At 44.4% G+C, this 26287-nt stretch overlaps 7 protein-coding genes across 7 annotated transcripts; 2 read left to right on the forward strand and 5 right to left on the reverse strand.

The window, feature by feature from the left end:
- Positions 1-3621: 3621 nt before the first annotated feature.
- On the reverse strand, positions 3622-5410 carry PAAG_11712 (hypothetical protein; the record flags this gene model as incomplete). The annotated part of the gene is made up of 2 exons (XM_015847308.1): positions 3622-3706; positions 5247-5410. 2 exons carry the CDS (start codon positions 5408-5410, stop codon positions 3622-3624), a joined length of 249 nt encoding a protein of 82 aa, XP_015703097.1.
- A 1575-nt stretch (positions 5411-6985) lies between these two features.
- PAAG_03184 (multidrug resistance-associated protein) lies at positions 6986-11855 on the forward strand (the record flags this gene model as incomplete). The annotated part of the gene is made up of 3 exons (XM_015844876.1): positions 6986-7315; positions 7381-9954; positions 10023-11855. 3 exons carry the CDS (start codon positions 6986-6988, stop codon positions 11853-11855), a joined length of 4737 nt encoding a protein of 1578 aa, XP_015702082.1.
- A 424-nt stretch (positions 11856-12279) lies between these two features.
- Positions 12280-12793, reverse strand: PAAG_11713 (hypothetical protein; the record flags this gene model as incomplete). The annotated part of the gene is made up of 2 exons (XM_015847309.1): positions 12280-12606; positions 12692-12793. 2 exons carry the CDS (start codon positions 12791-12793, stop codon positions 12280-12282), a joined length of 429 nt encoding a protein of 142 aa, XP_015703098.1.
- A 2085-nt stretch (positions 12794-14878) lies between these two features.
- Positions 14879-15676, reverse strand: PAAG_03186 (PEP phosphonomutase; the record flags this gene model as incomplete). The annotated part of the gene is made up of 1 exon (XM_002794595.2): positions 14879-15676. The coding sequence occupies one exon, from the start codon at positions 15674-15676 to the stop codon at positions 14879-14881; it is 798 nt and encodes a 265-aa protein (XP_002794641.1).
- Positions 15677-17780: 2104 nt separating this feature from the next.
- PAAG_03187 (aspartyl-tRNA synthetase, mitochondrial) lies at positions 17781-20005 on the forward strand (the record flags this gene model as incomplete). The annotated part of the gene is made up of 3 exons (XM_015844877.1): positions 17781-18009; positions 18092-18819; positions 18884-20005. The coding sequence occupies 3 exons, from the start codon at positions 17781-17783 to the stop codon at positions 20003-20005; spliced, it is 2079 nt and encodes a 692-aa protein (XP_015702083.1).
- A 571-nt stretch (positions 20006-20576) lies between these two features.
- PAAG_03188 (nuclear movement protein nudC) lies at positions 20577-21358 on the reverse strand (the record flags this gene model as incomplete). Its single annotated transcript, XM_002794597.2, has 3 exons — positions 20577-20608; positions 20696-21017; positions 21116-21358. The coding sequence occupies 3 exons, from the start codon at positions 21356-21358 to the stop codon at positions 20577-20579; spliced, it is 597 nt and encodes a 198-aa protein (XP_002794643.1).
- An 891-nt stretch (positions 21359-22249) lies between these two features.
- PAAG_03189 (transcription elongation factor spt5) lies at positions 22250-25815 on the reverse strand (the record flags this gene model as incomplete). Its single annotated transcript, XM_002794598.2, has 5 exons — positions 22250-22920; positions 22992-23173; positions 23236-23817; positions 23899-25421; positions 25471-25815. The coding sequence occupies 5 exons, from the start codon at positions 25813-25815 to the stop codon at positions 22250-22252; spliced, it is 3303 nt and encodes a 1100-aa protein (XP_002794644.2).
- Positions 25816-26287: the final 472 nt, after the last annotated feature.

Consider the following 26287-nt stretch of genomic DNA (forward strand, 5'->3'; position numbering starts at 1 on the left):
CAGTATATTAAACTTAAGTAGTTGAGCTTGTCTCTGCTTGATTCTCTTATCATCAGCACTCTGTGATATGTTCTTCTCTCTTCATAATATAGCATCTGATTCAGTGTTCAACTTCTCTGGCCAGTAATCAATTTTAAAGTTGAATCAATAGAGAATATCTATCCAACATAGCTGTCTTTCATTTAGTCTGCATGTAGTCATGAAGTATTCTAGATTCTTATGATCTGTGAGGATTTTGAATTCCTTTACACTTCATAGCTCAGTATTCTATTTCTTTAAATACTTAATTATTGCTAATAACTCTTTATTATGAATCTTGTAGTTGCATTCTGCAGGTGAATGCTTGCAAGAGAAGAAGGCATATAGATGTAGAATACTCTGCTCATCATATTGTAGTAGCACTTCTTCTGAGATGTAATCTGAGAAGTTCATTTCCAATATAGTCTCACAGTCAGAGTCAAATTGAAGCAAGATTGGAGCAAAGATAAACATTGATTTTAGATACTTAAAAGTTTCCTCAGCCTTGCTCATCCACAAAAAAGGAACATTTTTGCATATAAGAATCATCAGTGAGATCACAATCTTTGAGAAATCTCTGATAAATCATCTATAGAAATTGGCAAAGTCTAAAAATCCTTGTATATCTTTAAGAGTAGTAGGTGTCACTCATTTCAAAACAGCTTTAACCTTCTCTAAATCCATTCATATATCCTTGCCTGCTTCAATGATAAATTCAAGATATTTTGTGCTGTTCACCTCAAACTCACTCTTTCTGATATCTGCCTGCAGGCCTGCTTCCTGTAGATGTATAAACATCTTTTGTACATGCTTATGATGCTCCTGTAAGCTTCTTGAGGAAAATATCAAGATGTCATCTAAATAGGCTGAGCAGAAGTTGTCCAGATATCTATGTAATGCCCAGTTGATATATTTTTGAAATGTGCTCAGAGTATTAGTCAAACTAAAGAGTGTAACCAGCCACTCAAATAGCCTGTATCTGGTTCTAAAGACTATTATCCACTCATCATCTTCTGTGATTTGAATCTTGTGAAAAGCTGCAATAATGTCCAGCTTAGTGAATCATTTAGTCTGTCCAATTCACTGTAGAGTCTCACTGATTAATGATAGAGAATATCAATCCTTTCAGGTGATTTTGTTAAGAGCTTAATAGTCCATACAGAATCTTAGCCCATCTCCAAGCTTCTTTGTAAATAGTATGAGGGCAGTCACAGAGGAGTTGCTCACTCTAATAAAATCCTTATCTACATAATCTGTAAGAGTCTTTTGCAAAGCCAGTAGTTCCTCTTGAGATATATTATATAATGAGCTCTAAAGGAGTTGTTCTGTGCTATCATCAGCCTTTTTAATCAGTTCAATCCTATGATCTCTACCTGGGCCATGAAGTGAGGGTAGAGTGTTGACAGCTTCCTTATCAAATACATTCAAAAACTCATGATAATGTTCAAGCAGCTTTTCTCTAGAGTCAATCTTTGATTTCACTTCTAGAGTCTTTTGAATGTCAGTCAAACTAACAGTGAAAATCTCAATGTTTCACTTCTCTTGAGTGCTCACAAGTCTGGAAAAGCTTACAGCAGAGATGAGAATCACATCAGCTTTTGCATTTGAACTAAGCTCTACCTCTATGCCACTCTCTTCAAATCTCACAATTCTTTGATGAGGGATCATGGTTATCTTTTGCTGGGCCAGCCAGGGGTCATCTAAATATATATCATGATCATGTAACTCATTCACCACATAGAAAAAGGCTCATTCAATTATGTGACTGCCTATATCAATTCAAATGCCAGTCACTATGCTTGTGGAGAGTCTCATAGAGTTTTCAAAGCCAGTTATTTTAACAGAGGGAATTTCAATGCACAGAAGCTTATGCTTGTTAACATAGAATTGAGAAATAAGATCATAGACATTACATTCACTGTTTATCATTGCTCTAGTCAAAAAGACATTATCTACTAGAGCATCAACAGTGAAAGGTTTGAATATCATCTTAGATTTAAATCTTTTTCATTGCTTTCTCATAAGCTTCTTATTTCACTCCTTTCAGTGTCTTTTGGTTGAAGCTACTCTTTTCTCAAATCCTCACTCATATCCACATCATCATTGTCTAGTACCAGCTCAGGGATCATCTTAGCTATTGTGGGAGTGGCAGAGTGTCTGAGAGATTTGAATAAGCAGCTCTTAATCATATGACCTCTGGCTCCATATCTCAGGCACAGGCCTTGCTCTCTTCATTGATTAACCTCTGTCTGATTTATCAATTTGATGTGGTGGGTGCTTGAGGTCACAGCACCAGTAAAGAAATTCATCAGATTATCAGCAGAAGCTTGAGACCAGTTTCATCAGTCAAGGACAGCATGATAAAGTAGAGAGTGTAGATTAGATATCATATAATTCAAAGAAGATCTGCTCTCATGACATTTAGACTACTACCTTAAAGTCTTAAGCTCAGAGAGTTGATGATCAACTAATCTAAACTCCTTGCAGTAATTCTCATAGATAGACAGTTCTCTTACACCCACCATGCCTTCCCTCAGCTCCATGCTTAGAGCAGATTTCAAATACCTCTTTTTAACATGATCATCTCATCCATGATCACTAGCTTCCAGCAGTAGCTGATTAAATTCAGGCAGAAAGTCAAAGAGAGCTTTTCTACTCTGTCATAGATTGTTGAGCTTTTGCATAGCCTTTTTCTGTCATGCAGAATCACTAAAGAGCATGCATGTCTGCTTCAGTAAGCTCTCTATCATGAAGTTGATCTTGTTCTTATTATTCTCAACTCAGAGATAAACTCAAGCTGCTGCCATTTCTTCTAGTCTTGAATACATATACCAAGCATATTTCTCATTATTACTTAAAGCTTTCTCATCAATCTTAAGTTTTGACTAAAGCTTTAGCTCTCACTGAGGGTAGTGCTTCAGATTAGAATCATCATACTTCTTGCAGTCTGATAGCTTGGTCTTTGATCTTCTGACTGCAATGAGTGATTGCAGATTCAATTGAGAGAGAATTGATGTTGAAGTGTTCAAAGCTTGTTATAGATTAGCTATTTCAGCTTGCTGAGCTGCTATTAAATCTTTGTTCTCACACTGAACCTGTTTCTGCTGTTGAAGAAAGACTATTCATTGTTGTTCAAAGCTGCTAGAGGTGTCCCTGTTCATTGCTTTGTATTGATTCATTTGTGTATTCATTGTACAAGTCTGTCACTTTATCTCATTCAGCTAGACATTTTCAATGTTGCTTATTTGTTTGTTAGTATGATTGCTAACTCAGTCTATTCATATATCAGTGCTATCACTGAACTTTTGTGATGTAGAATTTAAGACTTTTAATAGCCTATCATATATCAGCATATTTGCTGAGCTTTATGATATAGAATTAAGGCTCCCAGTGGCCTATCAATGAAAGGAGTGAAGCAATTCATAATGTAGAGGGTTAAGCTCTAAGAACTAGAGGCTAGTCCTCCTATATAACAAGGACAAATTGCTTGGGAAAGGGAAGAAAAGAATGAGATGAGAACATGAGCTTAAGCAAGCTCGTGTAGCATGATCACGTGCGCACGTGCAAACGATGGCTAGGCTGAGTCAGCCAGCCAGAGCGAATCTAGGGGTTCAGCGCCTTATAATCACTATACACAATATGAGATTTCCATGAGGCCAACCCTACTAAAGCTGGACCACTGAAATGCCTAGATGAATGAGTAAGAGCATGGGAGACAGGCAGTTATCTGAAAGATGAAGATGATGACAATCTCCCAGCATGAGGGCATGCCTGTTTCTAGATCAAGGGGTGATGTTAGGCTCAGCGCTGGGGCTAGGTTCATATCCATCACGTGATCACGCCCCACACGTAACCTAGTGGATCAGTCATGATCTGGTCACATGATCATGTGAGCTGTTTATGATCTGAGCAGACCCTGACACCCCTTTTCCTCACCAACCTTAGAATTTCGTTACATAGCAGTTAGCAACGCAGAGAGTTTCCTTATGCAGCTCGCATTCGCTCCCTAACATATAGTGCTCATCAGCATTAATAGCTTCAAGAATTTAAACTCATTCACAATTAGAGGAAGATTTAATATAAATTTTATCTTTCCTTTACTCAACAAGTACTTTGATGTTTGTATATACTTCTAAAGTAATATCATACTCATTCATATTTCATATATTTTCAATGTCATGACTCAACTAGAGTCAGGATGATAACAAGACAACAGCTTCAATTCATCTATCTAACTAGGCAGCTGCGACGAGAATACTAAACTGGGGATGAGAATGTGGAATGAACGAGCAGCCGAATATATAGAGGTGGTTGGGGATCGGATCGGATCAGCCTTTGGAGCAGATATGGTTGAGGATCGGATCAGATCAATATGAGCAACTAAATATGGTTGAGGTCGGAACGGATCAACCTTTAGAGAGTAGCGGAGCGGATCAACCTTAATCCATATACAAGCAGCTGCGCCGTAACATTCATGACTATCATCTCATGAGTCTGTTGTGTCTCAGAAAAGTAGTTATAGAACTGCTGAAGCGTTTTCTGCTGAGTATTCTTCATTCTTGAGACTCAATCCTTCAGCCAATCATGAATCTTATCATAGGATTTTGTTTTAGAAACTTTCTTATTCAATTCTTACTCAGCTATATGAGATCTCAATTTATTTGTAGAATTTGAGTCTCCATTTCTCATACACATGTGTGAGAGGGTGAAAATTCTTGCAAATCTTGCTCTTTTATTCATTAAACTAGAAAGATCTCTTGCTCTGAAGTCAACTTTTGTCAATGTTGATGAGCAATTGTTTGTTGAATGAAATTATTTTTTCTACTCTTTAATATACTTAATGAGATATTATATACTTTAGCAGTAGCTTGTTCAGATTGAAAAACATCATTTTTTAAATCCTCTATAGCAGCAGCTATAGCAGCTTTATTATTAGATTTCATTTTAATAATGTGGTTGAGAAAACGCGTGGTAAAGGTGGTGAGTTAGGTTTGGATAGAATGGTTGAAAAAGGATCTGGTCAAAATATAGACCAGCTAGTTTAGTGAAATTTAAATGATATTGTAGAGACAAGGGTATTAATGTTAGAGCCACCAAATTTACTAGGAAGAGTCACAAATAGATTGTCTACTGCATAATCAAGTTGTATTTAATGAATCTTGCTACATTTGTTGATAAATTAATTTAATATCCTAGATAAAAAAATATTTCACGTTGAGGTGGCGGACCCTTTTATGCGAGGGTCCGACCGGAGGTTGATTATGAAATCAACCACAAGGGCCCGGTTAATCCTCGCAAATACGGTCGAAGCTGATACGTCCTCAACTCCAAGGAGTAGCAATGTTATTCGCAAAGAACGAACTGCCCAAGACACAACAAGCCTATCCTTCATGTTCTCTGAGAAGATGGCTCTCAACTAATATAATATTAACTCAGACGCAGTTACATTTTGGAAATGCGAACCACACAATGACGTAAAGCTTTCACCATCCTTAATATTCTCATCTCGTCAGCTACTGAGGTGTTGGACCTGCCATGAATAAACCTCTCGAAAAGAAATTGGTTGAAAATTTTTGTTTCTCCAAATCCTGTGCAACTGCATGGCCCTCCCAAAATCCGTTAGGATTTGCTTGGTTTGGCAACATGGCAACAGAATATCGGAGACTCTCTTGGGTAAAGCGTGTTCCAAGTTCTAACCAATCCTTTTGAGCGGTTCGTGGCTGTCATCGGATGCCTAAATACGACCTATATCCCTGCACCGCAAGTCCGTCAATTAGTTACCCCGCCAGCTATGTCTAATGTTTGGCCCGGGATCAATGTTGAAAGTCCTCAAAAGTCGAAAGAAAGTGAAAGATAGATGCATTAATACAGTGCCTCTTCATATCTTGAATATGCGAAAACGGGCCAATCCAGTTACTCCTGGACATCATCCGCAATGGTTCTCCGAGGAAAATACTAAATTCAGTGAGTCAGACCTGGGTTCAAACTCTCCGTTAGTTGGTTGGTTTATGGCGGTAGCCATCTCCGGGACCTAATCTCGCCTAGTGTGGAGGCAGTTGATCAAGATTTCCCGCAAACTTCGAAGCGGTGTGGTCACAGACTCACAGGCTAATTCTTGCTCTGCGCGTTTCATGATTTCTACGACGCGCACGGTGAACTCCAACGAGGAAATCCAGATCTCTTCGCCCGAAGTAGAAGAATGTGGTATTTGATGCTTCTGCTGCAAAATCCAAATTGCTGATGCAAGTGTCAGCGAATGGACAAATGAGTGATTGGTCACTGGCCAGTTTGTCGCTGGTACGGCCTTTGGGCCCCCCGTCTCACAGCCTTGGATCTTTGGCTGTGAAGGAGCAGCACTGGGATCTCAACGGATCCAATGCAGGGAGCTGTTCATAATGGAAGTACTAGGCTGTCAACACCCACGAACTCCTCCAAGTTCATGGCTCATCATAAAAAAGAACTAGTCACTCGGTTTGTTTTCTATGTTGGACACCGAATTGCCGTTCCCCAATCTTATTGTTAACAAATAGTGATTCTGTTCTGTTTTCGACAAATATCACCGTGTCATTCATATCAACTGCTCATGTTGACTCACTCTTGGTTTCTCTATCCCCGCACTATGCAGCCCTGATTAATAATTTTAAACCCCACCGCCACCTTGTGAGGTTGCGTGTAGGCTAAGCTCCACTCTTCTCACAGCCTTCTACACAGATTTTATAAGAACTGGCACCACTGCAGATACATTTTAAATTTATATTTATCTCCCGCGGTATTGTCAGTCCTATTCGGGCGCTCCATCAGAGTTTTCTCTTCAATTTGTCGATATAAAAGAGTTTGACAACAACATTTTGCCAAGAGAAAGAGGGGAGAATTCGATATCGAAGGTCTGTAAATTGACCGGGAAAGAAGGAAATCTCAGGGTAGCTAAGGAGAAGCTGATTTCATTTCCGACAATATACTGATCACCATGATCGATCAACACAGTTCTGCTCTTGTTGTCGGAGCTTCTGGCCTTTTTCTTGTTGTTCTTTGCAGCATTTCTGGCCTACGTGCAATCCTAGCACGATTCTCCGTTCTAAAACGAGGTGGATATATTACTCTTCGAGATATATACCGGGATCATGATGGAAGTGCTACGGAAACGTCAGTGCAAAACTTTTCACAGAAGGTTTACTGTGTATCAATAACATGTTTTTCCGTTATTGGTCTCCTTGTGTCATTGGGGGCGTCTATCTCTTCAACTCTTGGGGACGATCGTTTACGCACGCTCGAGTCATGGCTTCTATTTTCGATCTGGGTATGTTCATAAGATACATTACAGTTACTGCAAATCTTCCTCTCGGCTAACTTAAATTGCTATAGCTTTTAATTGTATTGAATGCTGTTGGGTTGCTTATTGAGCCATCACCCACTAAGAAATTCACCATCGGACTTCGTATAGCGATATCGCTCCTCATATACCTTGCAACTGTTGCCATTCGAACCGTTTTCCTAACTCCAAAATCCCCTTGGCCGTATCTGAGCCGCATGAATGATATCCTAACCCTAGTGCAATTAGTGGTTGCCGTCATTTGTGGATGCAACTCAATACTCCTTCCCCGTCGTCCGCATGTTTTTAGAAATGGGAAAGTTGTAGACGCTCAATATACAACATCTTGGTTTGGGCGTATCTTCTTCAGCTGGGCCAGTCCATTGCTTAAGGAAATACGGAAAAATAAAAAGTTGGAAATCGATTATCTTCCTGATTTAGACTATCCAAGTCGCGCTTCATCTCTCCTTGAATCATTCAACAAAGCAAAACACAAGTCTCCAAGGCTCTGGAAAGTGTTGATATATCGATATAGATCGCCGCTTCTTCTTCAGTTTGTTTTGGTTATACTGTCCTCTCTCCTGAGCTTCGGACCCCAACTGTGCCTACTTCAGATCCTTCGCTCGCTAGAGACACGAAGTCGTGGAGAATGGGATCCCTCAGAAGCATGGGCATGGGTCTTCGTTCTGGGAATCTCAATGATAGTTTATTCCACAATTGAGTCTTGGCTTTTCTGGATATCATTTTCAAAGCTATGCATCGCAGTCTATGAACAGATTGCTGCCGTTGTATTCACAAAATGTATGCGCCGAAAGAATGTTAAGGGCTTACAAATGTCGACCCACGGAGACAACCAACCATCCGATCAGACCGGTATCCAGCTAACGAAAGACGACAACGAAGAAGAAGATGATACTCAGGCGACCAATCAAGGCATCATCAATCTTGTTGCTGTTGATGCTAAGCGTGTTTCCGATTTTGCCGCTTACAACCATTTTATCCCTGCCACCATTATTAAGCTGGCTACCTCTTTCACCATTTTGGGGATGCTAATTGGTTGGAAGAGTCTTTGTTCAGGTCTTTTAGTTTCCGTGATAATCACTCCGGTCAATATTTTTGTTGCCAACAGATATACTGCATCTCAAGTTTCCTTGATGAAATTTCGTGACCAGAAAATGGCTGTCGTAACTGAAGTCCTTCAGGGTATCCGTCAAGTCAAATTTTCTGCACTTGAGAATCAGTGGCAACGCAAAATTGGAGAGATACGCTCAGCAGAGCTAAATGCCCAGTGGACAGTGTTCAGTTATGATGTCGTTCTTATTGGTATTTGGATTCTTGGACCTGTGATGCTCTCCGCCGTGTCTCTGGGAGTATATTATTCCATCTACGGCGAATTATCAGCATCGGTTGCTTTTACCACTGTTTCTATTTTCTCGTCACTGGAACTAACGCTTGCTCTTCTTCCAGAGCTAATAACTGATTTCATCGAAGCCTGGGTTAGCGCGGAAAGAATTGAAAAACATTTTAGTTCTGCTGAAAATATTCACAACACGCAGCAGGCAGATTCTATTTCTTTTGAAAATGCAACTATTGCATGGCCCGTTGAGGATCCCGATCAGGCTGAAGACAGATTCAGTATCCATAATATTTGTCTCAAGTTCCCGTCCAAAGGCCTTAGTGTTATTTCTGGGAGGACAGGTTCTGGCAAAAGTCTGCTTCTTGCGTCTATCCTTGGTGAATCTGATATACTGAGTGGAGTCGTTCGTGTTCCCCAAGCCCCACCTCTTGAAGATAGATTTGATGAATATGCAAACAGGGACAACTGGACCATCGACTCAGCAATTGCTTTTGTGGCTCAAATACCATGGATTGAAAATGCCACCATCAAGGATAATATTCTCTTTGGACTTCCATTTGACTCAGAGAGATATCATAAAGTGCTATTTGCTTGTGCTTTGGAGAATGATCTTCATATGCTTCCTGACGGAGAACTGACGGATATCGGCGCCAATGGCATCAATCTTAGCGGTGGCCAGAAATGGCGAATATCTTTTGCACGAGCCCTGTATTCTCGCGCTGGTATTCTTATCATGGATGATCTGTTTAGTGCATTAGATGCCCATACTGGTCGACATCTCCTCGAACATGCTCTTACTGGAGAACTTGGTCAGGGAAGAACACGGATTCTCGCCACTCACCATGTGGCGTTGTGTCTAGGCCAGACGGATTACTCTGTCTATCTCCAGGATGGGACCGTTGGACATGCCGGCTCTGTTGAGGAATTGAGGAGAACTGGCGAACTAACAGAAATTCTGGCTGACAAGGCCAATAACGACGCAGAACGAAATGATGCGGCAGAGGACGATATGGAAGGACTTGACACGAACGGAGGTTCTTTACACGAAATCTTGTCTCGTGAATCCCAAGGGCATACAAACACTCTGACAAACAATGTTGCCGCTGAAAACAAAAAATCGCCAGGCAAGTTCCAGCAGGATGAATGGCGCGAAACCGGTTCTGTTAAACTGACACACTATCAAACATACTTTAAAAGAGGGGGAAGCATTTGGTACTGGTTTGTTGTTGCCATGGCCTACCTATGTTATATTGCAAATACAGTTGGACGTGTATGTGAAGTATCCCGCGCATATGATCACTTTACTCATTTTAATTGTCTTTACTAATTCATTTGCAGTCATGGTGGGTAAGTATATGGACTAGATCATCAAGCAATGCGACCGCAGAAGAGAATTTCTCCATAATGGCGCACATTGTAAATAAGGGTCATCCAGCTCCTCAAAGTTCTAATATTTGGTATTATTTGGGGATATATATTGCAATGTCCCTTGTAACGTGTGTCATAGGACCTCTGAGATACGCTTTCTTGTTGCATGCCTCCGTTCACGCATCTCGAAACCTTTTCGATCAGCTAACATATGCTGTGCTAAGAGCCCCACTTCGTTGGCTTGATACGGTACCTGTTGGGCGAATCCTAAACCGGTTCACGGCTGATTTCAACATGATTGATTCTCGGCTAAGTTATCACTTCGGTTCTGCTTTCTACAACGTCCTCCAGGTCGTCGGTATTATCGCTGCTGGATTCCTTGTCTCTCCCATTCTTATCTTGTTTGCTTCTGCGCTCCTTGGGATCTCCATGTACTATTCTCTTTACTACCTCACTGGTGCTCGAGAGATCAAGCGTTTGGAGAGTACTGTAAAAAGTCCTGTATACGAACAATTTGAGACCGCTCTGACTGGGTTAACAACTATCCGCGCATTTGGGAAAGCCCCAACGTACATTGACCGAATGTTTAAGAAGATTGATCGTCATGCACAGGCATATTGGCACTTGTGGCTTTTTAACAGATGGCTTGGTGTCCGTATGTATACTGTCGGGGCAATTTTTGCCGTCATCACTGCTGCACTTGTCATATCCATCGCAGGTATCGATGCCTCTTTAGCTGGCTTTGCTCTCAGTTTTGCTATGCAATACACCGACGCAATTTCGTATGCGTTGCGTGAATATACCAATATAGAACTGGATATGAACGCTACGGAGAGAGTAATTGAATACTCTAATATTGATATCGAGCCTCAAGATGGTTTAGATGTCCCTGCTGCTTGGCCCACTGAAGGCCGACTTGAAGTGTCCGATCTCGTGGTTGCCTATGCCCCCGAGTTACCACCGGTCCTCAGGGGCTTATCGTTTAAGGTGGATAAAAACCAACGTGTTGGCGTTGTCGGCCGTACAGGGGCTGGAAAGTCGTCTCTGACTCTCGCCTTATTCCGTTTCCTGGAGGCTCGCGAAGGGACCATTCATGTTGACGGAATCGACGTATCTAAGATTAAGCTCCATGATCTCAGAAGCCGTCTGGCCATCATACCTCAAGATCCCGTTTTGTTTTCCGGGACCATCAGGTCCAACCTTGACCCCTTTGAAGAATTCAGCGATGTTGAACTACATGACGCTCTAGAGCGTGTACACCTTGTTCCGAGCTGTATCGATGAAACGGCCACCTCTTCTTTGGGTTCGCCATCTTCAACATCCCGTCCTCAAACAGGAACGGGGTCGACTACCCCGACATTAATCAGCGGAACGTCCAGCTTGGCCGCTGGTCTCAAATCCAATACAAACATATTCACCAACCTTCATTCTATCATTTCTGGGGGTGGGCTGAATCTCTCTCAGGGTCAGAGGCAGCTTCTTTGCCTCGCCCGCGCCATCATTTCGCGTCCGAAAATCATGGTTTTGGATGAAGCTACATCTGCAGTTGACATGGCAACAGACGCGCTGATCCAACGGTCTATTCGTTCTGAATTTGGACGAAATTCAACAACACTACTTGTTATTGCACATAGGCTCAGCACTATTGCGGATTTTGACCGTATCTTGGTAATGGATGCAGGGAAGGTGGTAGAATTCGGGACGCCAAAAGATCTGATGTTCATTGATAATGGCGTTTTTAGAGGACTAGTGGAAGAAAGCGGGGAGCGGGAGACCTTGAAAAATATTATACTAGGGGAATGAATGACATAGAAGTTGCTCTGGAAAGAGCAGTGCCAGACTTTACGTTTCTCCAGTATAAATATGTACATTTCGAAAATTGTTCACTTCTCCATCCCTTTGCTCTTCAACAGCGGCACAAGAACCTTACCATTTTTTCTCTTTATAGAATTTGCGAATTATATTGTTAAAAGATAATGTGTATACCAAATTCACGATCTGAGCTCGTTTTGATTGTTGATCAAGGGTGACTCAAAAAGTTAACAGATGAACTGCTCCCTTGAGCCAATAGTTACCTGGATATATGACAATCTTTGGCGTGTCCAGCCCGCCTGTTGAGAGGATTATCTCTTTGGTGGCCAAGTCTAACAAGGGTTAGTGACTGCTAAGAACTTACTTTGAGGGCTAAGCAGTTCAGATAGGCAAATGTGGAATCGATTTTCCTGCATCACTTGTTATTGGACTCTACACCTACGACTTTCTCTCTTTCTAAGATGACACACTGAAAAGGCGAGTTGGCAAGTAGGTGCGAGTCAGCAAACCGGACGTGAAGATGCCCCGATGTACAGTGATCACCCATTTTCGGGGCAACATATTTCTTATCAACTCCCGCTGGAAGCTCGTCATGGAAAGTCTCTGGTTTCTTAAACCAGGCCTGGATGTGTTTCCAGTTAGAAGGATCATCGCCAACGATCCTTGTCCACTCGTCATATCCGTCCCGGGCGCCAAAGGTGTAGATGCCGAAGTTAGTACAGATGAGCCTCCAACACCGCGTCTGAGAGAATAGTCAAGCTCGCTATTGTTCCAATACTCTTGGGGCGCGGCTTTTGTGGGCCCAGTTCATATTCTTATTCTGGAACGTTTAACCATTGCCTCCCACCGACGCGCAGATTTCTGTCCTTGTTGTCGCCAGCTTCGAGCAGGAGGACTTTCTGACCCCTAAGGAGCTCCAGCAAGCCCATATGCAACGGCGGCGCTGCCTGCTAGCTCACGTATTATTCAACCGCTGGCTTGCCCTTGCGTGGTATTGGTAACTAACCTTGCTACCAACAAACGATGAAGTCAAGTCAAAAAAAGACACTCCTGAATTCGATTTCTCCCGTCTTTTCCTTTTCTTGTTAATGCTGTGTAAACATCATGACATGCTGTCTTCGAAACTTTGTGTTCAAAAAACTCTGAGCTTTGTTAATAAGGAGTCACTAGTAGTTGATTACTGACGAATCAAAGATCCGCTCTTACGGGAATACCGGGGTTTGTGTGCAATGCATTTACATCTTGTAGATCGGGACTGAAGAACCAACAACTAACTAATTGCTGAAACTGGATAACTACATAGTCACAAGGGTCCACGATCGGGACATCCAAATCCAGATGTCATATGTGCCATGGAGGATTCATTTATTCAATCGGCGTTTCCTCGTGAGAATGTCGAAGCGAAGAGCACAATTAGCGATTATCAGATAAAAAAATGTTTTCGTCTGTTATAGTCTGCTTTCTTCTTTAACATCAGTTCTCGCGAGTCCCGCAGCGCGAATTGTCTTGTTGGCGCTGGGGCTCTTGCTTGCACTCACGGGTTTTGATCTTGATAGATTCATCAGCTCCTGGCTAACAACTTACTAATTTAATAACGACCTGGTGGTTAAAAAGAGCCAACTCACGATGCATCATCGACCTCCTTTCGGGTTCATCCAAGAATTATTGAATTCGATATCAGTTGGTGACGCCAATCACCCAAAAAGAAAGTTATTAAATGCGTTAGGACTGTATATGGATATAGCTTTGATTATCAGTATCTTCAGGTCAGCCCCCCCGTTATTTCCCCTGTTATCTGCCAAATGGAAACAAATATGAAGCTAGATACTAATGATCAATCAGCACTTCATTTTTGATCCCTAGTTGCCTCCGGTTTCTGCCCGGCTCTTCTATTACCTGCATGAGACTTCGTTCGTCGTCAATTCCAATCCGCAGATCGTCCAGGTTTGAGCAAAGTTACCAAGGGCACGTTAATGAAGGCCAGCGCAAAATTCATGATAATTAGAGTCGCGCTGGATTGGCATGTCCGCTTCGGTTGCTCCCAATTTTTCAACTGCATTCGCTGAGCAGACAAATCACCCCGCCACTCATTGTCCCAGATGGCGCTAAACAACTGTCGATCACAAAATGCCAGGCCGAAGATCTTAAAGTTTCAAGAAGAACGTCGGGTTTAGTTCTTCCGATTTCTAGTTACTTTGGTCCGACGACGGCCACGATTGATGCGATGCAAAAGCTGTCTTATGGACAAAGAGCAAGCGAGCTCTGTCCCTCTTCTAGGAACGGGCTGCTCTGGATCCCAGTTCATTGAATTTGTCAAAAGGGTTGCCGGTTGCCAGCTTCAGCTTATAGGCTGGTCCTCTCGGTCTTATTCTTTAACATGAAATAAACAAAAACCCGCTTGAGAGCCACGCAAAAAGGCCTTGCATCCACTCTCGTTCCTTGACACCACGGCCTGGGAGAGCGATGAGTACATCCTTAGCTCGGGGAGGCATGAGCCTCGAAAGGAAATAACGGTGGTCCAAGAGACTACTGTAAGGAGTGACCCATGGACAATGGAGGAGGGGAGGAAAACTTCGTCTGCCATACCTGCATGGATATAGCAGAGTTCTCCAGAACCGCCAAATCATGGCGTTGGGTGGAGCCCACCCAGCACGGAGCGGAATGGCCATTTGTTGTCGGAACGTAGTATAAGATTATACGGAGCGTGTTATTATTTATTTATTTCCTTTATTTCGTTATTTTGCAATATTTGCAATCCTTGGGTAAATAAGTATATCTTGGTATAATATTTTGATATAAAATGTACTCCCGTATAATGGTGGACCTACGTGTGTACATCCAATCGCGCAGAAACGTCATGGTATGAGAATTCTATCATGACGTCGGAGAAGAGGATAATGTAATACTTTACGATTCAAACATCTCGAATAATAATCCATGGTAAACACATGCGATACGCTTCTTAAGATGAAAACGATTACCCAAAAAATTAACCATAAGGCCACTTGATACTCCTACTTCCTCGACGCCTTCATTTCCTCATATTCTCCAAGCAAGCCCTTAGCAGCCTCCAGAAACGCGGCATACGCGGAGATCCACAGCCGTGACTCTACACTGATTCTCGCTACGCCAATGTCTGCCAACTCCTGTACACTTAACCCATGTTGCAAAGCGATAACATTAAGGCGCCCACCCAGCTGATTTGAAATCCTGACTACCTCATCTCTAGTCAATCCACCACGCTTTGCCCCTCCCCAGACGAAGGCTGTGGTGGCACCAGCTTCCAAGAACGCCTTACCCCGTCGAATTGCCTCGTCCACATCGTTGTTAATAACAATAGCATCAGTCCGCGCATTCAGAACGAAATTGGGAACGCCGGCTTTCGCAGCAGCAACAGTCACACGACGCACTCGATCGACAGCCATTTCAAATGGCATTAGCTCGCCTGTCTTGTTGCTGCGGTCCGCAAGATTACAACCGGAAACGCCGTCCTCGATGATGGCATGAATCGCCTCCTCTAGACACACTCCGTACCCATCTTGCATGTCAACAGTTAAGGGTTTGTTGTAGTTTAGTGCAATGGGAGCAATTCGCCTTATGGCGTTCAGATTCGTGTCCAGATCTAGGAAATCGTCTTCAAAGCCATGCACCTTCGCTATGGAATAACTCGTAGTTGCAAGGGCCGTAGATGAAGAGTGTGAAGCAACAAACTCTGCTGTGGTAGGGTCGTAGATGTTTGCAAGGACAAGTGGGTTGCCAGGAACGTGAAGATTACGGAGCTTAAGAGCTCTGGCATCCGCAGAGTCCGACATAATTAGTCTCGAAGCGAAGGCGAAGAATTTAGGATATTGAAGAAAATAAAAGAAGATGGAGAAGGTATTGATAATTGGTGAATGGCAACTAGATGCCAAGTGATATTAATATTAATACTAAAACATAGCTTGTCCTCAAACAGTCCAGAGGGTGCCAATGGAATGTGAAAGAATACGCTTGACAGAAGGATTTGCAGTCCTTTCTACTATTCGTATGCAGTTGACTCGACGATCCTGGGAGCCATGTCAAATGCGGGGAAGCATCCATTCTGGTGTGGCTTCGGTGGGATGAAAATCCACATCGAGTGAATGGCAAGGAAATGCATGGCGCTGTCTCATGGAGCTATTCGGGTTAGCCTTTGCATTTTCAATGAGGCAGTGCACTCATCCATGCACCTTTTAGACGTCATGAACTTAACTGTTGGGGATATACTGTAGATATATCACACGATTTACTTCTTGAAGTCCTTGCGCAGGTGCCTGGAAAGCCTGCCATGTTTAATACCACATGAGGAAGGGAAATATAACCCTATTGTCACCTAAGGAATCTGCTGTTCATTGTGTCTCCAGTTTCCTAAACGCAGATAATCATCAAATCTCCCATTTAAACGGTCGAGAGCACGACTGTGTGTGGGGGGTAATACCAGTATGCATTGAGGCCTTGACTACGCAGCGAGAAAAAAAGGAAATCCAACCGAATCCTTTTGTGGTAAAATGCGTATCGAGGCGATTGATGGCCTTTTATTCCCACATCACAGGCACATTTGTAGCAAAGGCGATCTGCAGTGAGGTATTCCATGGACGATTGCGTGTAATATGTGAAATGGGGTTGACCAAGAAAGACACTGTTAGACTCCCCGGCAAAAAGGGCCCCAGCGCCAGTAAGTCTAAAAGGACGAGTTACAATTCCAAAATGCCGCAGCAGAGTCACCTGACTTGGACGCCAACCTGGATTTTACACTCACTGCTGTTGAAATCTGCCAATTGTACGAAGTAATTTCCCTATGTAAAGAATGGAGGCGTTCTCACTCAGCTCTTACTTTCGTTCCATGATTTCCTGAAATCCTGCCTCCTCTCCTTACTGGAATGGTGATAATATACGTACGACAAATTGGCTCTGTTAGGGTTCTACAGCCTGTCATCGCGTTTGAAATGAAAGTCACTTGTTTTTTTGTGAACTCCTAGAGCAGAGAAATTTCTTTGGGATGAAGGATGTAAATGTTCAAGCATTTCCTCGACTTCATAGATGCTAGCGAATAGCCTCTCCTGTAGCAAAAAATCGAAAAGAGAATAAAAATTATGAGATGGAAGAGATATCGCGCAACACTGCATAGACCACTTTCATTGACCAATACTGAAAGAAATTGCCAAAGCGCAGAATCGCGGTATCGAAGTGGGGAAAGGAGAAGGGCTTTCGATTAATAGGCCAGGAGTGAATGTAAAGGTAAGAGGGAAAAAAGAGGGACAAGTTCCCTTCCAAGAAATGTTGATCAGAGATGCCTTTTCCATCGCGTCCGCAAAGTAACAAGGAGGATGTGCCGAACGCTGATATCATCTCCCCATCCAGCCTCCAGCCAGTAAGCCACTTAAGCCATCCCGGAAGGAATGGAGAGCTATACTGGCCAGAGGGGAGGAGAGTACATTGTTCATATGGAACACGCTAGGCTTTCATCATCTGCAAAAATATAGCATGTTAGCATTCATATACCTGTAGGTGGCTGCCGCAAATTCAGCTATTCAAAGGATGTTCAGGTTTGGCAGACTCACTTGTTCAAAACTTGGAAGGATGGAGAAAGGAAATAAGAAAAAGAAGAAAACGAATGGTTGAAGTTTTTTTGTAATGATTGTGGAAAGTCTTGGCAGATCCAATGTTTGCACACCTGTCAAACATTTTCGGCTCAACCGTCGACCGGGCTTGGAATTCTATATATCAGTGAGGACAAAACATGGCGGAAAGGAACACATCCTGGTTGGATATGTGAATGAATATTGACAAATAAAACCCCTCATTTTTTTTTTTATTTCAACGACCAAAGCACGGCCAAATTGGGTGCAATTAGATCCGTTCCTTTATGTTCCACCCAATTGCCTGTGCCTCGCCGTGATGCTTCCTGCCCATCTTTCGTCGCGGATCCTCTGTACGGCATCTTTAGGACGCCATAGCTACATTGAGATATCAAACTATATACGAGGAATTCGAATCGCATATCCTCGAAGCCCAGGGTGTGTTGCTGGACATGTCCGAAGTTTTCATTTCACACACCTGTCGCGGCAGCTAGAATCTCCTGTTCCTGCTCCATCTCACCCGTATCTCAACGAGTACAAACAATCTAGTGTGACAACTCCAAACTCAGCTATGAGATTCTCCCCCTTTTTTTACGACTATTTGATTAATTCAGTATTCTCTTTGTTTAGTCAGATTCCCCACCGCCACAGTCGACATTAAATCGCTGATAGATCAACCCGTTTTGGGGAAGCATGTCGTGCTTCATGGCTATCTAGGAAAACGTGTCGATATGGGAAAGAAGATGGCTTTTGTTCGCCTAACAGATCCGACCTTGTCACACAATGTTCAGGTCATAGCTTTTGCGAAAAATATATCCTTTGAGAAGCTGAAATCCATCGAAGCAAACAGTCCTGTTGTTGTGCAAGGAATCGTACAACAGAAACAAGCTAGCTCGAAGGAAAAAGCAGCTGGAGAGCGGGACAATTCAAACGTTGATAGTATAGAGATAGCTCTCGAAGATATATACTGTCTTAATGAGTTTCCTAAAGACATTATCATGACCTCTGAAACAGTTTTCCCGGCGGAAAAGAGACATTTGCAGATTCGAGCAGACAGCAATCTTCGTGGCGCACTGCAATTCCGTGCGAGAGCTAGAAATGTTCTACGTGAAACATTAGAGGACTTCCAGCCACCCTTCCTAGAAATTGAAACGCCTCTTCTCTTCAAATCTACCCCTGAAGGTGCAAGGGAGTTTTTAGTTCCCACTAGAAGACGTGGGCTCGCATACGCACTCCCACAGAGCCCGCAACAATACAAACAGATACTCATGGCTAGCGGTATTCACAGGTACTACCAATTTGCACGTTGTTTTAGAGATGAGGATTTAAGAGCGGATAGACAGCCGGAATTTACACAAGTACGCAACCTTGGCCTTCGGCAGCTTCGGATAAATCTGTCGCGCTACTAACAAATGTTAATAGCTCGATTTGGAAATGTCATTTGCAACTGGGGAAGATGTAATGAAAATAATTGAAGCTGCTATGAAGAGGCTATGGTCTACACTGATGCCGGCACCGCTCACCCCTGAAAGCTTCCCTAGGACCACGTATGAGAATGCCATGGCCAAATACGGATCAGACAAGCCAGACGTGCGAATTGGTATGGAGATCAAGCGAATAGAGCACATGATTCCCGTTGACCTCGTCAGTAAAATAAGCCCATTAAACAACCCCATTGTCGAAGCCATGAAACTGGAAGGAAATGGAGATTCAGATGAAATGCGCAAGTTCCTCTCCTCATTCATGGACTCCCCGACCTCAAGTTGGTTTCACAACAACCCTGAAGGTGGGCCTGGCGCCTTCGTTTACGACTCCAGAAAACCCCTCTCAGGACTCCAACCTTTTGGATTCGAGGCAACATGGGTTCTGGAGCAAGAACTGAACTTGAAAGATGGAGATCTGCTACTAATACAGGCGCGCAATAACGCTCCGTTCTCTGGAAGCTCGACTCCGCTGGGTAACCTCCGTCGAGAAATCCATAGAGCAGCCGTGGAAGCCAACTTCACACCCGCTCCTACGGGCTTCCACTTCCTCTGGGTCGCAGGTTTCCCCCTCTTCTCCCCCGTCAGCGACTCCGAGCCAGGCCAAGGAGGTGCGGCAGGAATCACATCCACGCACCACCCGTTTACAGCTCCACTTCACGAATCAGATATCTCCCTTCTTCTGACGGATCCGACAAAGGCTGTCGCGGATCACTACGATCTGGTCCTGAACGGGGTTGAACTGGGCGGTGGGAGTCGACGTATCCATTCAGCAGCCGTCCAGGATTTTATTCTGCGCGATATTCTCAAAATGCCAGCTGAGAGGCTTGCTGACTTTGCGCACTTGCTTGAAGCACTAAGGGCCGGGTGTCCGCCGCATGCTGGCATTGCGCTGGGGTTTGACAGGCTGGTAGCGGTCATGTTGGGTAGAGAGAGTGTAAGGGACGTCATCGCTTTTCCGAAGTCTGGGAAGGGAGAGGATTTGTTGGTGAAATGTCCCAGTGAAATGACGGAAGACTCCCTGCGGACTTATCATTTATCACTAAGAGGCAAGGGGGAGTAGATCGTTTCGTGAGTGGCAGCATTCTGCTGGGAAAAATTGGATGATTTTTCTGCAATCCCCTTTCCTTCTCTTGTTGCTAGATCTAAGCCTTGATCAGCTATTGGATATATGTTTTTGACTATCATTTCGTCTGTTCTACGCTTCCACCAAAATACTTGCATTACTGGATTAGATACCAACCTTGTGTATTATAAACTACTTCCCTCTACCATTGCAAGCATGAGAACCGCATTTGCCTGCGAGCTATCGGTACATATACGCTAGTTATCAAGTGGTCCCGAGGATCCATCTCCCTTGGTATTCCGTGTGTTTCTTGTGTAACACAATCTTTATAGGATTTCAATCAATTTATACAAAAATCATTTCATGGTTATATTTTTAATACCTCACAGCAACCCACCTTTGCGGTAAAACAATACGTCATGATAGTTATATTTTCGTTCGTATTCGTTTACAGCTTCTTACCCAACTTTTCCACCTACCCAGGAAATTCGACACAATGATTTCTTTTCATTTCCCTTCCTTCAAATCCACCACGCAAATTTCTACCATTCGATGAGAGAGTGACATTTCAGCCAATCTTTGCCTTGGAAAAGTCCATTTCTGCACCGCAAGAAGAAAGACCATTAGCAAACCTATGACCTCCCCAAAGAAATAAGAAGTAGAGAGAAACAGCAAAGGCAAACTCACCAGGGTGCTGCTGCTGAAACTTCTTCAATAGGTCCATTTTCTTCTCCTCATCGCTCGTTGGCAAACCCAACTCTTTCTGCCGCTGATCATACATCATCTTCTCCACCATACTCCTCGTCGCTCCATCTAAGTCACCCAGTTTTGAATTCTCAGGCGTGATCTTCGACACATCGATGGGTGGTGCTGACGTGACGATGTGCGGCCACCACTCCATCTTGTTGACTTTATCGAGATGTATAGATATCTCTTTCCCGGGAGGTTTGGATGTGGTTTCGAGGGTCCAGGTTGACTCGTCGACGTGGATGGGTTGTGGGAATGCACCCTTAAGGAGAGGGAAAAGTTAGAAAGAAACGTCATGGGTTTTGGTATCTTGTTCCATAGATCCAATATCAATATAGCTGAAATCCAAGGATTGCATACATCAATAAAAGTCTCCCCGCCCTTGATCCCCACGAAGATCTTTGCCTTGGTTAACTCAACCCGTAAATCCTTTGCTTTGATATTGGCATCCACGGGAATGGTCACATCTGCATCTTTAATGGTCTGCGTCCACTTATACGGCAGCGTGGCTTGCTCCGCTGCCTCCTTTTCCCTGTGTTCACGATCCTGGCGCTCACGTTCCGCGATTGCTTCTTTCCCAGGACCTGTTTCGGTATTTGACATTCTTTCCAATTTGCTTTCAGTTTTAATTTCGGCTATAATGGAGCTTTTTTCCCGTCTCGGTCTGTGTTGCTTTGGGAGGCTTTGGACGATTGGTTGGTTATAGATGGAAGTAAGCGTGCATATATATAGTCCGGGCAGGGATTCGATGCCGCTAGGTGAGGCAGTCAACAGGGATTCATTCAACCAATAAAGGTGGAAAGGTGGAAAGGAGGAAAAGAGGGGCAATGAGAGTATTAGCGCATGTCAGTTCTATGCATACAGTGTCTTCTTCAACAGTTGTTTCCGCAGAATTTCTGGTATTCGATGCACTTTCGACGGAGTTCGATCCTTGTCGAGCTTTGGTTTAACTTGAGTGGGGCAAACTAACACACACCGAAGCTTTACTATCGAGGCAAACAGAGCAAACAACGCTGCTTAAATAAAAGCTCATCCCACCAATTTCATCCATTCTACGGAGTGCTCATCAAAAGAGATGAGAAGTAGTTAAACAACCTATAAATGAATTCATAAGACTTAAACTTGGGCCAATTTTTGTTGCTTCATTTTGTTGCCTTTGTTTTGGAAAACTTAAGCAAAACCAACAGTTCGAATGTTGTTACGGTTTAAACATTGGCTGCCATTCTCTGCCTACAGACAAAAGCGAAAATAAACTGGGTAAGGTAAAACGTCAGAAAAAAGTGCTGAAGAAGAGACGAGAAGATGCTAATACCCTGGCTCCATGCTATGTAGTCAAGAAGAAACAGAGAGAAGTTTGGGGAAAACATACACTACCTTTATGTCTTATAAACGGAGGAAAAGGATTCAAAACCCAACTGGTCTCACACTCACCCATAATAAAAAAGAAAAACTTTAAAATTAAATCTTTAACAAGTGTCCATCACGTGGAGATAATCATGGACTTGGCGTCCCCTCTTCATACCTAGGGTCCCCATCATCACCCGCACCAGGCGTCGCCGGAATACCCATGCCAGTTGCGGGAGTAGGAGCATCATACGGCCTCCCACCGCTCATAGACATACCGGCAGGCGTTGGAGCATCGTACGGCTCCCCGGATCTCTTGCCAGAATATCCCAAAACATCTGGCGTTGGGGCATGCATGGCCCCAGGGGTGGGGGCGCTGTCAGCCCAGGCTCGTGGTGTCGCAGCAGTGGCACCAGGTGTAAGAGCGGCGCCGTAAGGGCCAGGTGTGGGCGCAGTGTAGTCACCGCCAGGGGTAGGTGCATCGTAACTGCTTTTGCTTCCTCCGCTCTGCCCAACGGGTGGGGGGGCTGCCGATCCAGGACCCCAGGCGGGGGTACGCGAACCTGTGCCACCGGGATACGCTGGTGTTCGAGAGCCCGCCGCAAAAGCATCGAAGCCGGAGTTTGAGGAGACACCAAAGCCAGAGCTGGAGTCATACGGTGTCTTGGTGCCGGCGGTCCAGGCTGGAGTACGGCTTCCACTAAACGCCCCACCGCCATATGCGGTTCGGTTGCCGTCGTAGGGATTTGAGGTTCGGGAGCCATCTGCTTTCCATGCCGGGGTGCGAGAGCTACTTGCTGCTGCTGCATTCCAAGCCGGTGCTATGGGATTTGTCAATAACTGCAGAGGTTTATTTCATAGTTAATATGAGGCGGGAACGATGAAAACTTACTTCGTGACGATGAAGAGCGCCACGCAGGAGTGCGCGAGGAGTCGTTTGCAGCCATGGGTGTCCGACTTCCTGCCCAGTCAGGAGGGGCAGCAGAGGCATTGTAGGCGCTGCGACCTCGTCCGGCTCCGCCACCGCCTCTGCCACCAAATCGAGATATATCAATCGAAGCACCCGTGATTGGACTACGTTAAATAGTCAGTATTAAACAAAATCCAGCATAGAAGGAACGTGGATGTTGACGTACTCTTTCATGGAGAGCATATCCTTGTCAACCGTAACGACCTTATTCTTTGAATGCAGCTCTACCCGCGCCTGGGTTTCAGTCGTATCCTTAACAATGCCTAGGAGTCCCTTGAATGGACCCCTCCGAATAGTCACGGTCTTGCCAATAGCTCGATCGCTAACAAATGACTTGGGGGGAGGCATTCCATTGCCATTCATTCCATTTTTCTGTAGAGCCGGGTTCATTCTGGAGAAATCAGGAGCCGATCGGCTACCTAATCTTCCACCACTCGTCGCTATTGTGTTAACATTCGAGGCACGCGTAACGATAATGCCTGCGTTGTCAATTGCATCTCGATTATTCAGAAATAGGAATGACCGGTGGATGTGTAGTATAACTCCTGTTCGTTGTTCTCCGGTAATTTCACGGACTGTGTCGCCGCATCTGATTTCTGAGCCGTTTCGATCAGTTGAGACGGCGTTGCGACGTTGATTAATTTTATTCATGACTTGCGATGGCAGCACGTTTCGGATAGATCCGTTTTGATCAAGGACACGCATAGACTCCCGGTCAAGCTTGATGATACAACCTACGGTAGCTTGGCTACAATAATTATTAATAACCAGGTGTTCTCTAGGGGTCATCACAAATCAAGGAGGATTATTGGGAAAAGGAAGAACTTACTCTAGCTGCACAAGATCATGAACATCATACATTCCAAGCTTCCCGTCAACACCAGCATCTGCAGCTTCTCGAATATCTTTGCTGAACACTGTAATTTCCTGCATATTCATGTCGCTCAACAAGGTGACACGATCATCCTTGATGCGAACCACCATGCCCAGCTCATCGCGGAATCGACTGCCACCAATGACCTTAACGTGATCACCTTCTTTGAAACGCTTTCTCAACCCCTTGATAGGTACATCGATTTGTTGTCCTTCAAGTTCACCTTCTGTGACCTTAATGGAAACGATATCCCCACGAGTAGAAACTGTTCTACCAACTACCCCTTGTTGTTCGCCTTGGAAAACCTCAACGGTATCTCCAGGCAAATAGGAATCTTCACTCGTGGTATCTTTAAGACTGGCCGCCAGTGCAGCAAGGTCAAGATTCGCAGTGCCATCATCAGCGCCACGAGCAAATTTGGTGACCTCGTCTAGCTGCGGGTTGACATTTTTCGTAATAAGATGTTGAACTTTCATATCTTTAATGAGGAATCCGTCAACGTAATTATCTCCAAGATAATTCCAAGTCTTCCCGCCAAGTCCAGATGTAGCGCTTAGATACTTAGCATGCTTTTTCTTAGCCTCAGTTTCACTAAACGGCCGCTGGGGCGGACGAGCAATAGCATTGTTAACACCTGGTCTCTTCCGTTTCGCATCCCCGTTGGGGGCACTCATATCCTCGTTTAAGCCGTAGTCCAGGCGAGGAACAAGCCTAACAGTGACGTCCAGCCCGTTCGTCTCGACATCTTCAAGTTGCGCCAAGTCGCCCTGGTACTTGCCACGCTTGATACGGACCCAACCACCGGGGACCAATTCTTCTGACTTAGTAACTCTGAGAAGATCAGGCATTTCCTTGACGGAGATCAAAATCATTTTTGACTTGGTGTATACGTTCGACATGTCGTCCAAGGCATCAATGACATCAGCCTGCCTCCGAGCTTCCACATAGATGTATCCACTCATAGTACCTCCCCGCTCAAACGCAGACATGATCCGAATCGGTCTCCTAGAGTCCGGTGGCCTATCCTCGATTCTCTTCATAATGTTGAAAACAACTTCTCTTTCCTTTCCAGGACGACATTTGACTGCCCATATACTCGGGTCGTCAACGCTAGGGAGTAGCAGTCTCTTGGGAACAACGACCAGATCCGCCGCAGCAGCTCGGTTTCGGCCATATCGTTCCTTGAGCGCCTGTGCCTGTTTCTCAGCATCCATCGTGGCTTCCAGGTCCCTCTTCCTATCAAGTTCGCGATGTCTCCGGTCATCAGTCTCTGCGCCCACGGGGCAAAGCGTCAAGGTCATCAGGGTGAGTCTCCGCAACGAATCCATCGGCCAGCTCCTCTTCATCTTCCTCAGCATCATCTTCCTCATCGACTTCGGCCTCCATCTCGAAGAAGTTATTGATCCCACCCCGTCTGCGCTTCCGCGGCCGACCCTAGATTGAGTAGCATCAGAAACCATATCCAATACCGCAGTTACCTTTTACATCACACTCCGAAGGTAAGACCAGAGCGATAATCCGACTTACCGAAACGGCCTCCTCATCTTCATCATCATCCTCTTCGTCTTCTTCCTCTTCCTCTTCTTCGTCACCATCACCCCCACCTCCGCCATCCCCATAGTCCTCCTCTTCTCCATTATCACTATCCCTGACCTTCTCTTTCCGCCGCGGATGCTTGTCTTCCTCATCTTCCTCATCACCGGTTGCACCTATACCACTCGTATCATTTCCCGCAATGTCATCGTACGTAGTCGCCTCCCGTTTTTTCGGCTTCTCATCATCGGAATCATTGACGGGGGCAGGATTAAAGTCATCATCTTCCTCCTCCGACCCGAAGTCCTGGTTCAGAAACTCACTGGCGGTATTCGACATTGTGTAGATGCGTGTGGCGCGGATAAATTCTTTGATAACTCAAGACTTCTTTCTTCGTCAGAGGGTGTGATAGCAAACTGGAAGCAATGATGACACACGTGAGTATATGTCTCTGTTTCAAGAGGTTGAGTGCTAGGAGTTAAGTAGAGGAAGATAGATGGAACTGCTGCGAGATTGTCAAACGAGGTAGGATGAAAGTCGATAACCCAAGCCCGTATCGTTTAGGAAGGATGGTCAAACATAAAGGAGTAGCCAGTAGTTGCGGTTACCCCGTCCCGTCTTTCAAAACCTGTATCTTTCGTCTCTCAAAGAGATTTCGCCCCGGAAGCTCAATCTGGCTTTGAAGCTGACTGCTGCAATGACCCAAGACGCAAAAGTCACACACTGTGTTATCTCTTCCAAGGTTGCGTTGCGCGCGAGAATTGGTCAGGTGGTTTCGATGGCTTTGAATGGGTGCCAAAATCGAGGGCTA

The sequence above is a fragment of the Paracoccidioides lutzii genome, assembly GCF_000150705.2.
Source record: "Paracoccidioides lutzii Pb01 unplaced genomic scaffold supercont2.8, whole genome shotgun sequence".
NCBI classification, from domain to species: Eukaryota; Fungi; Ascomycota; class Eurotiomycetes; order Onygenales; family Ajellomycetaceae; genus Paracoccidioides; species Paracoccidioides lutzii.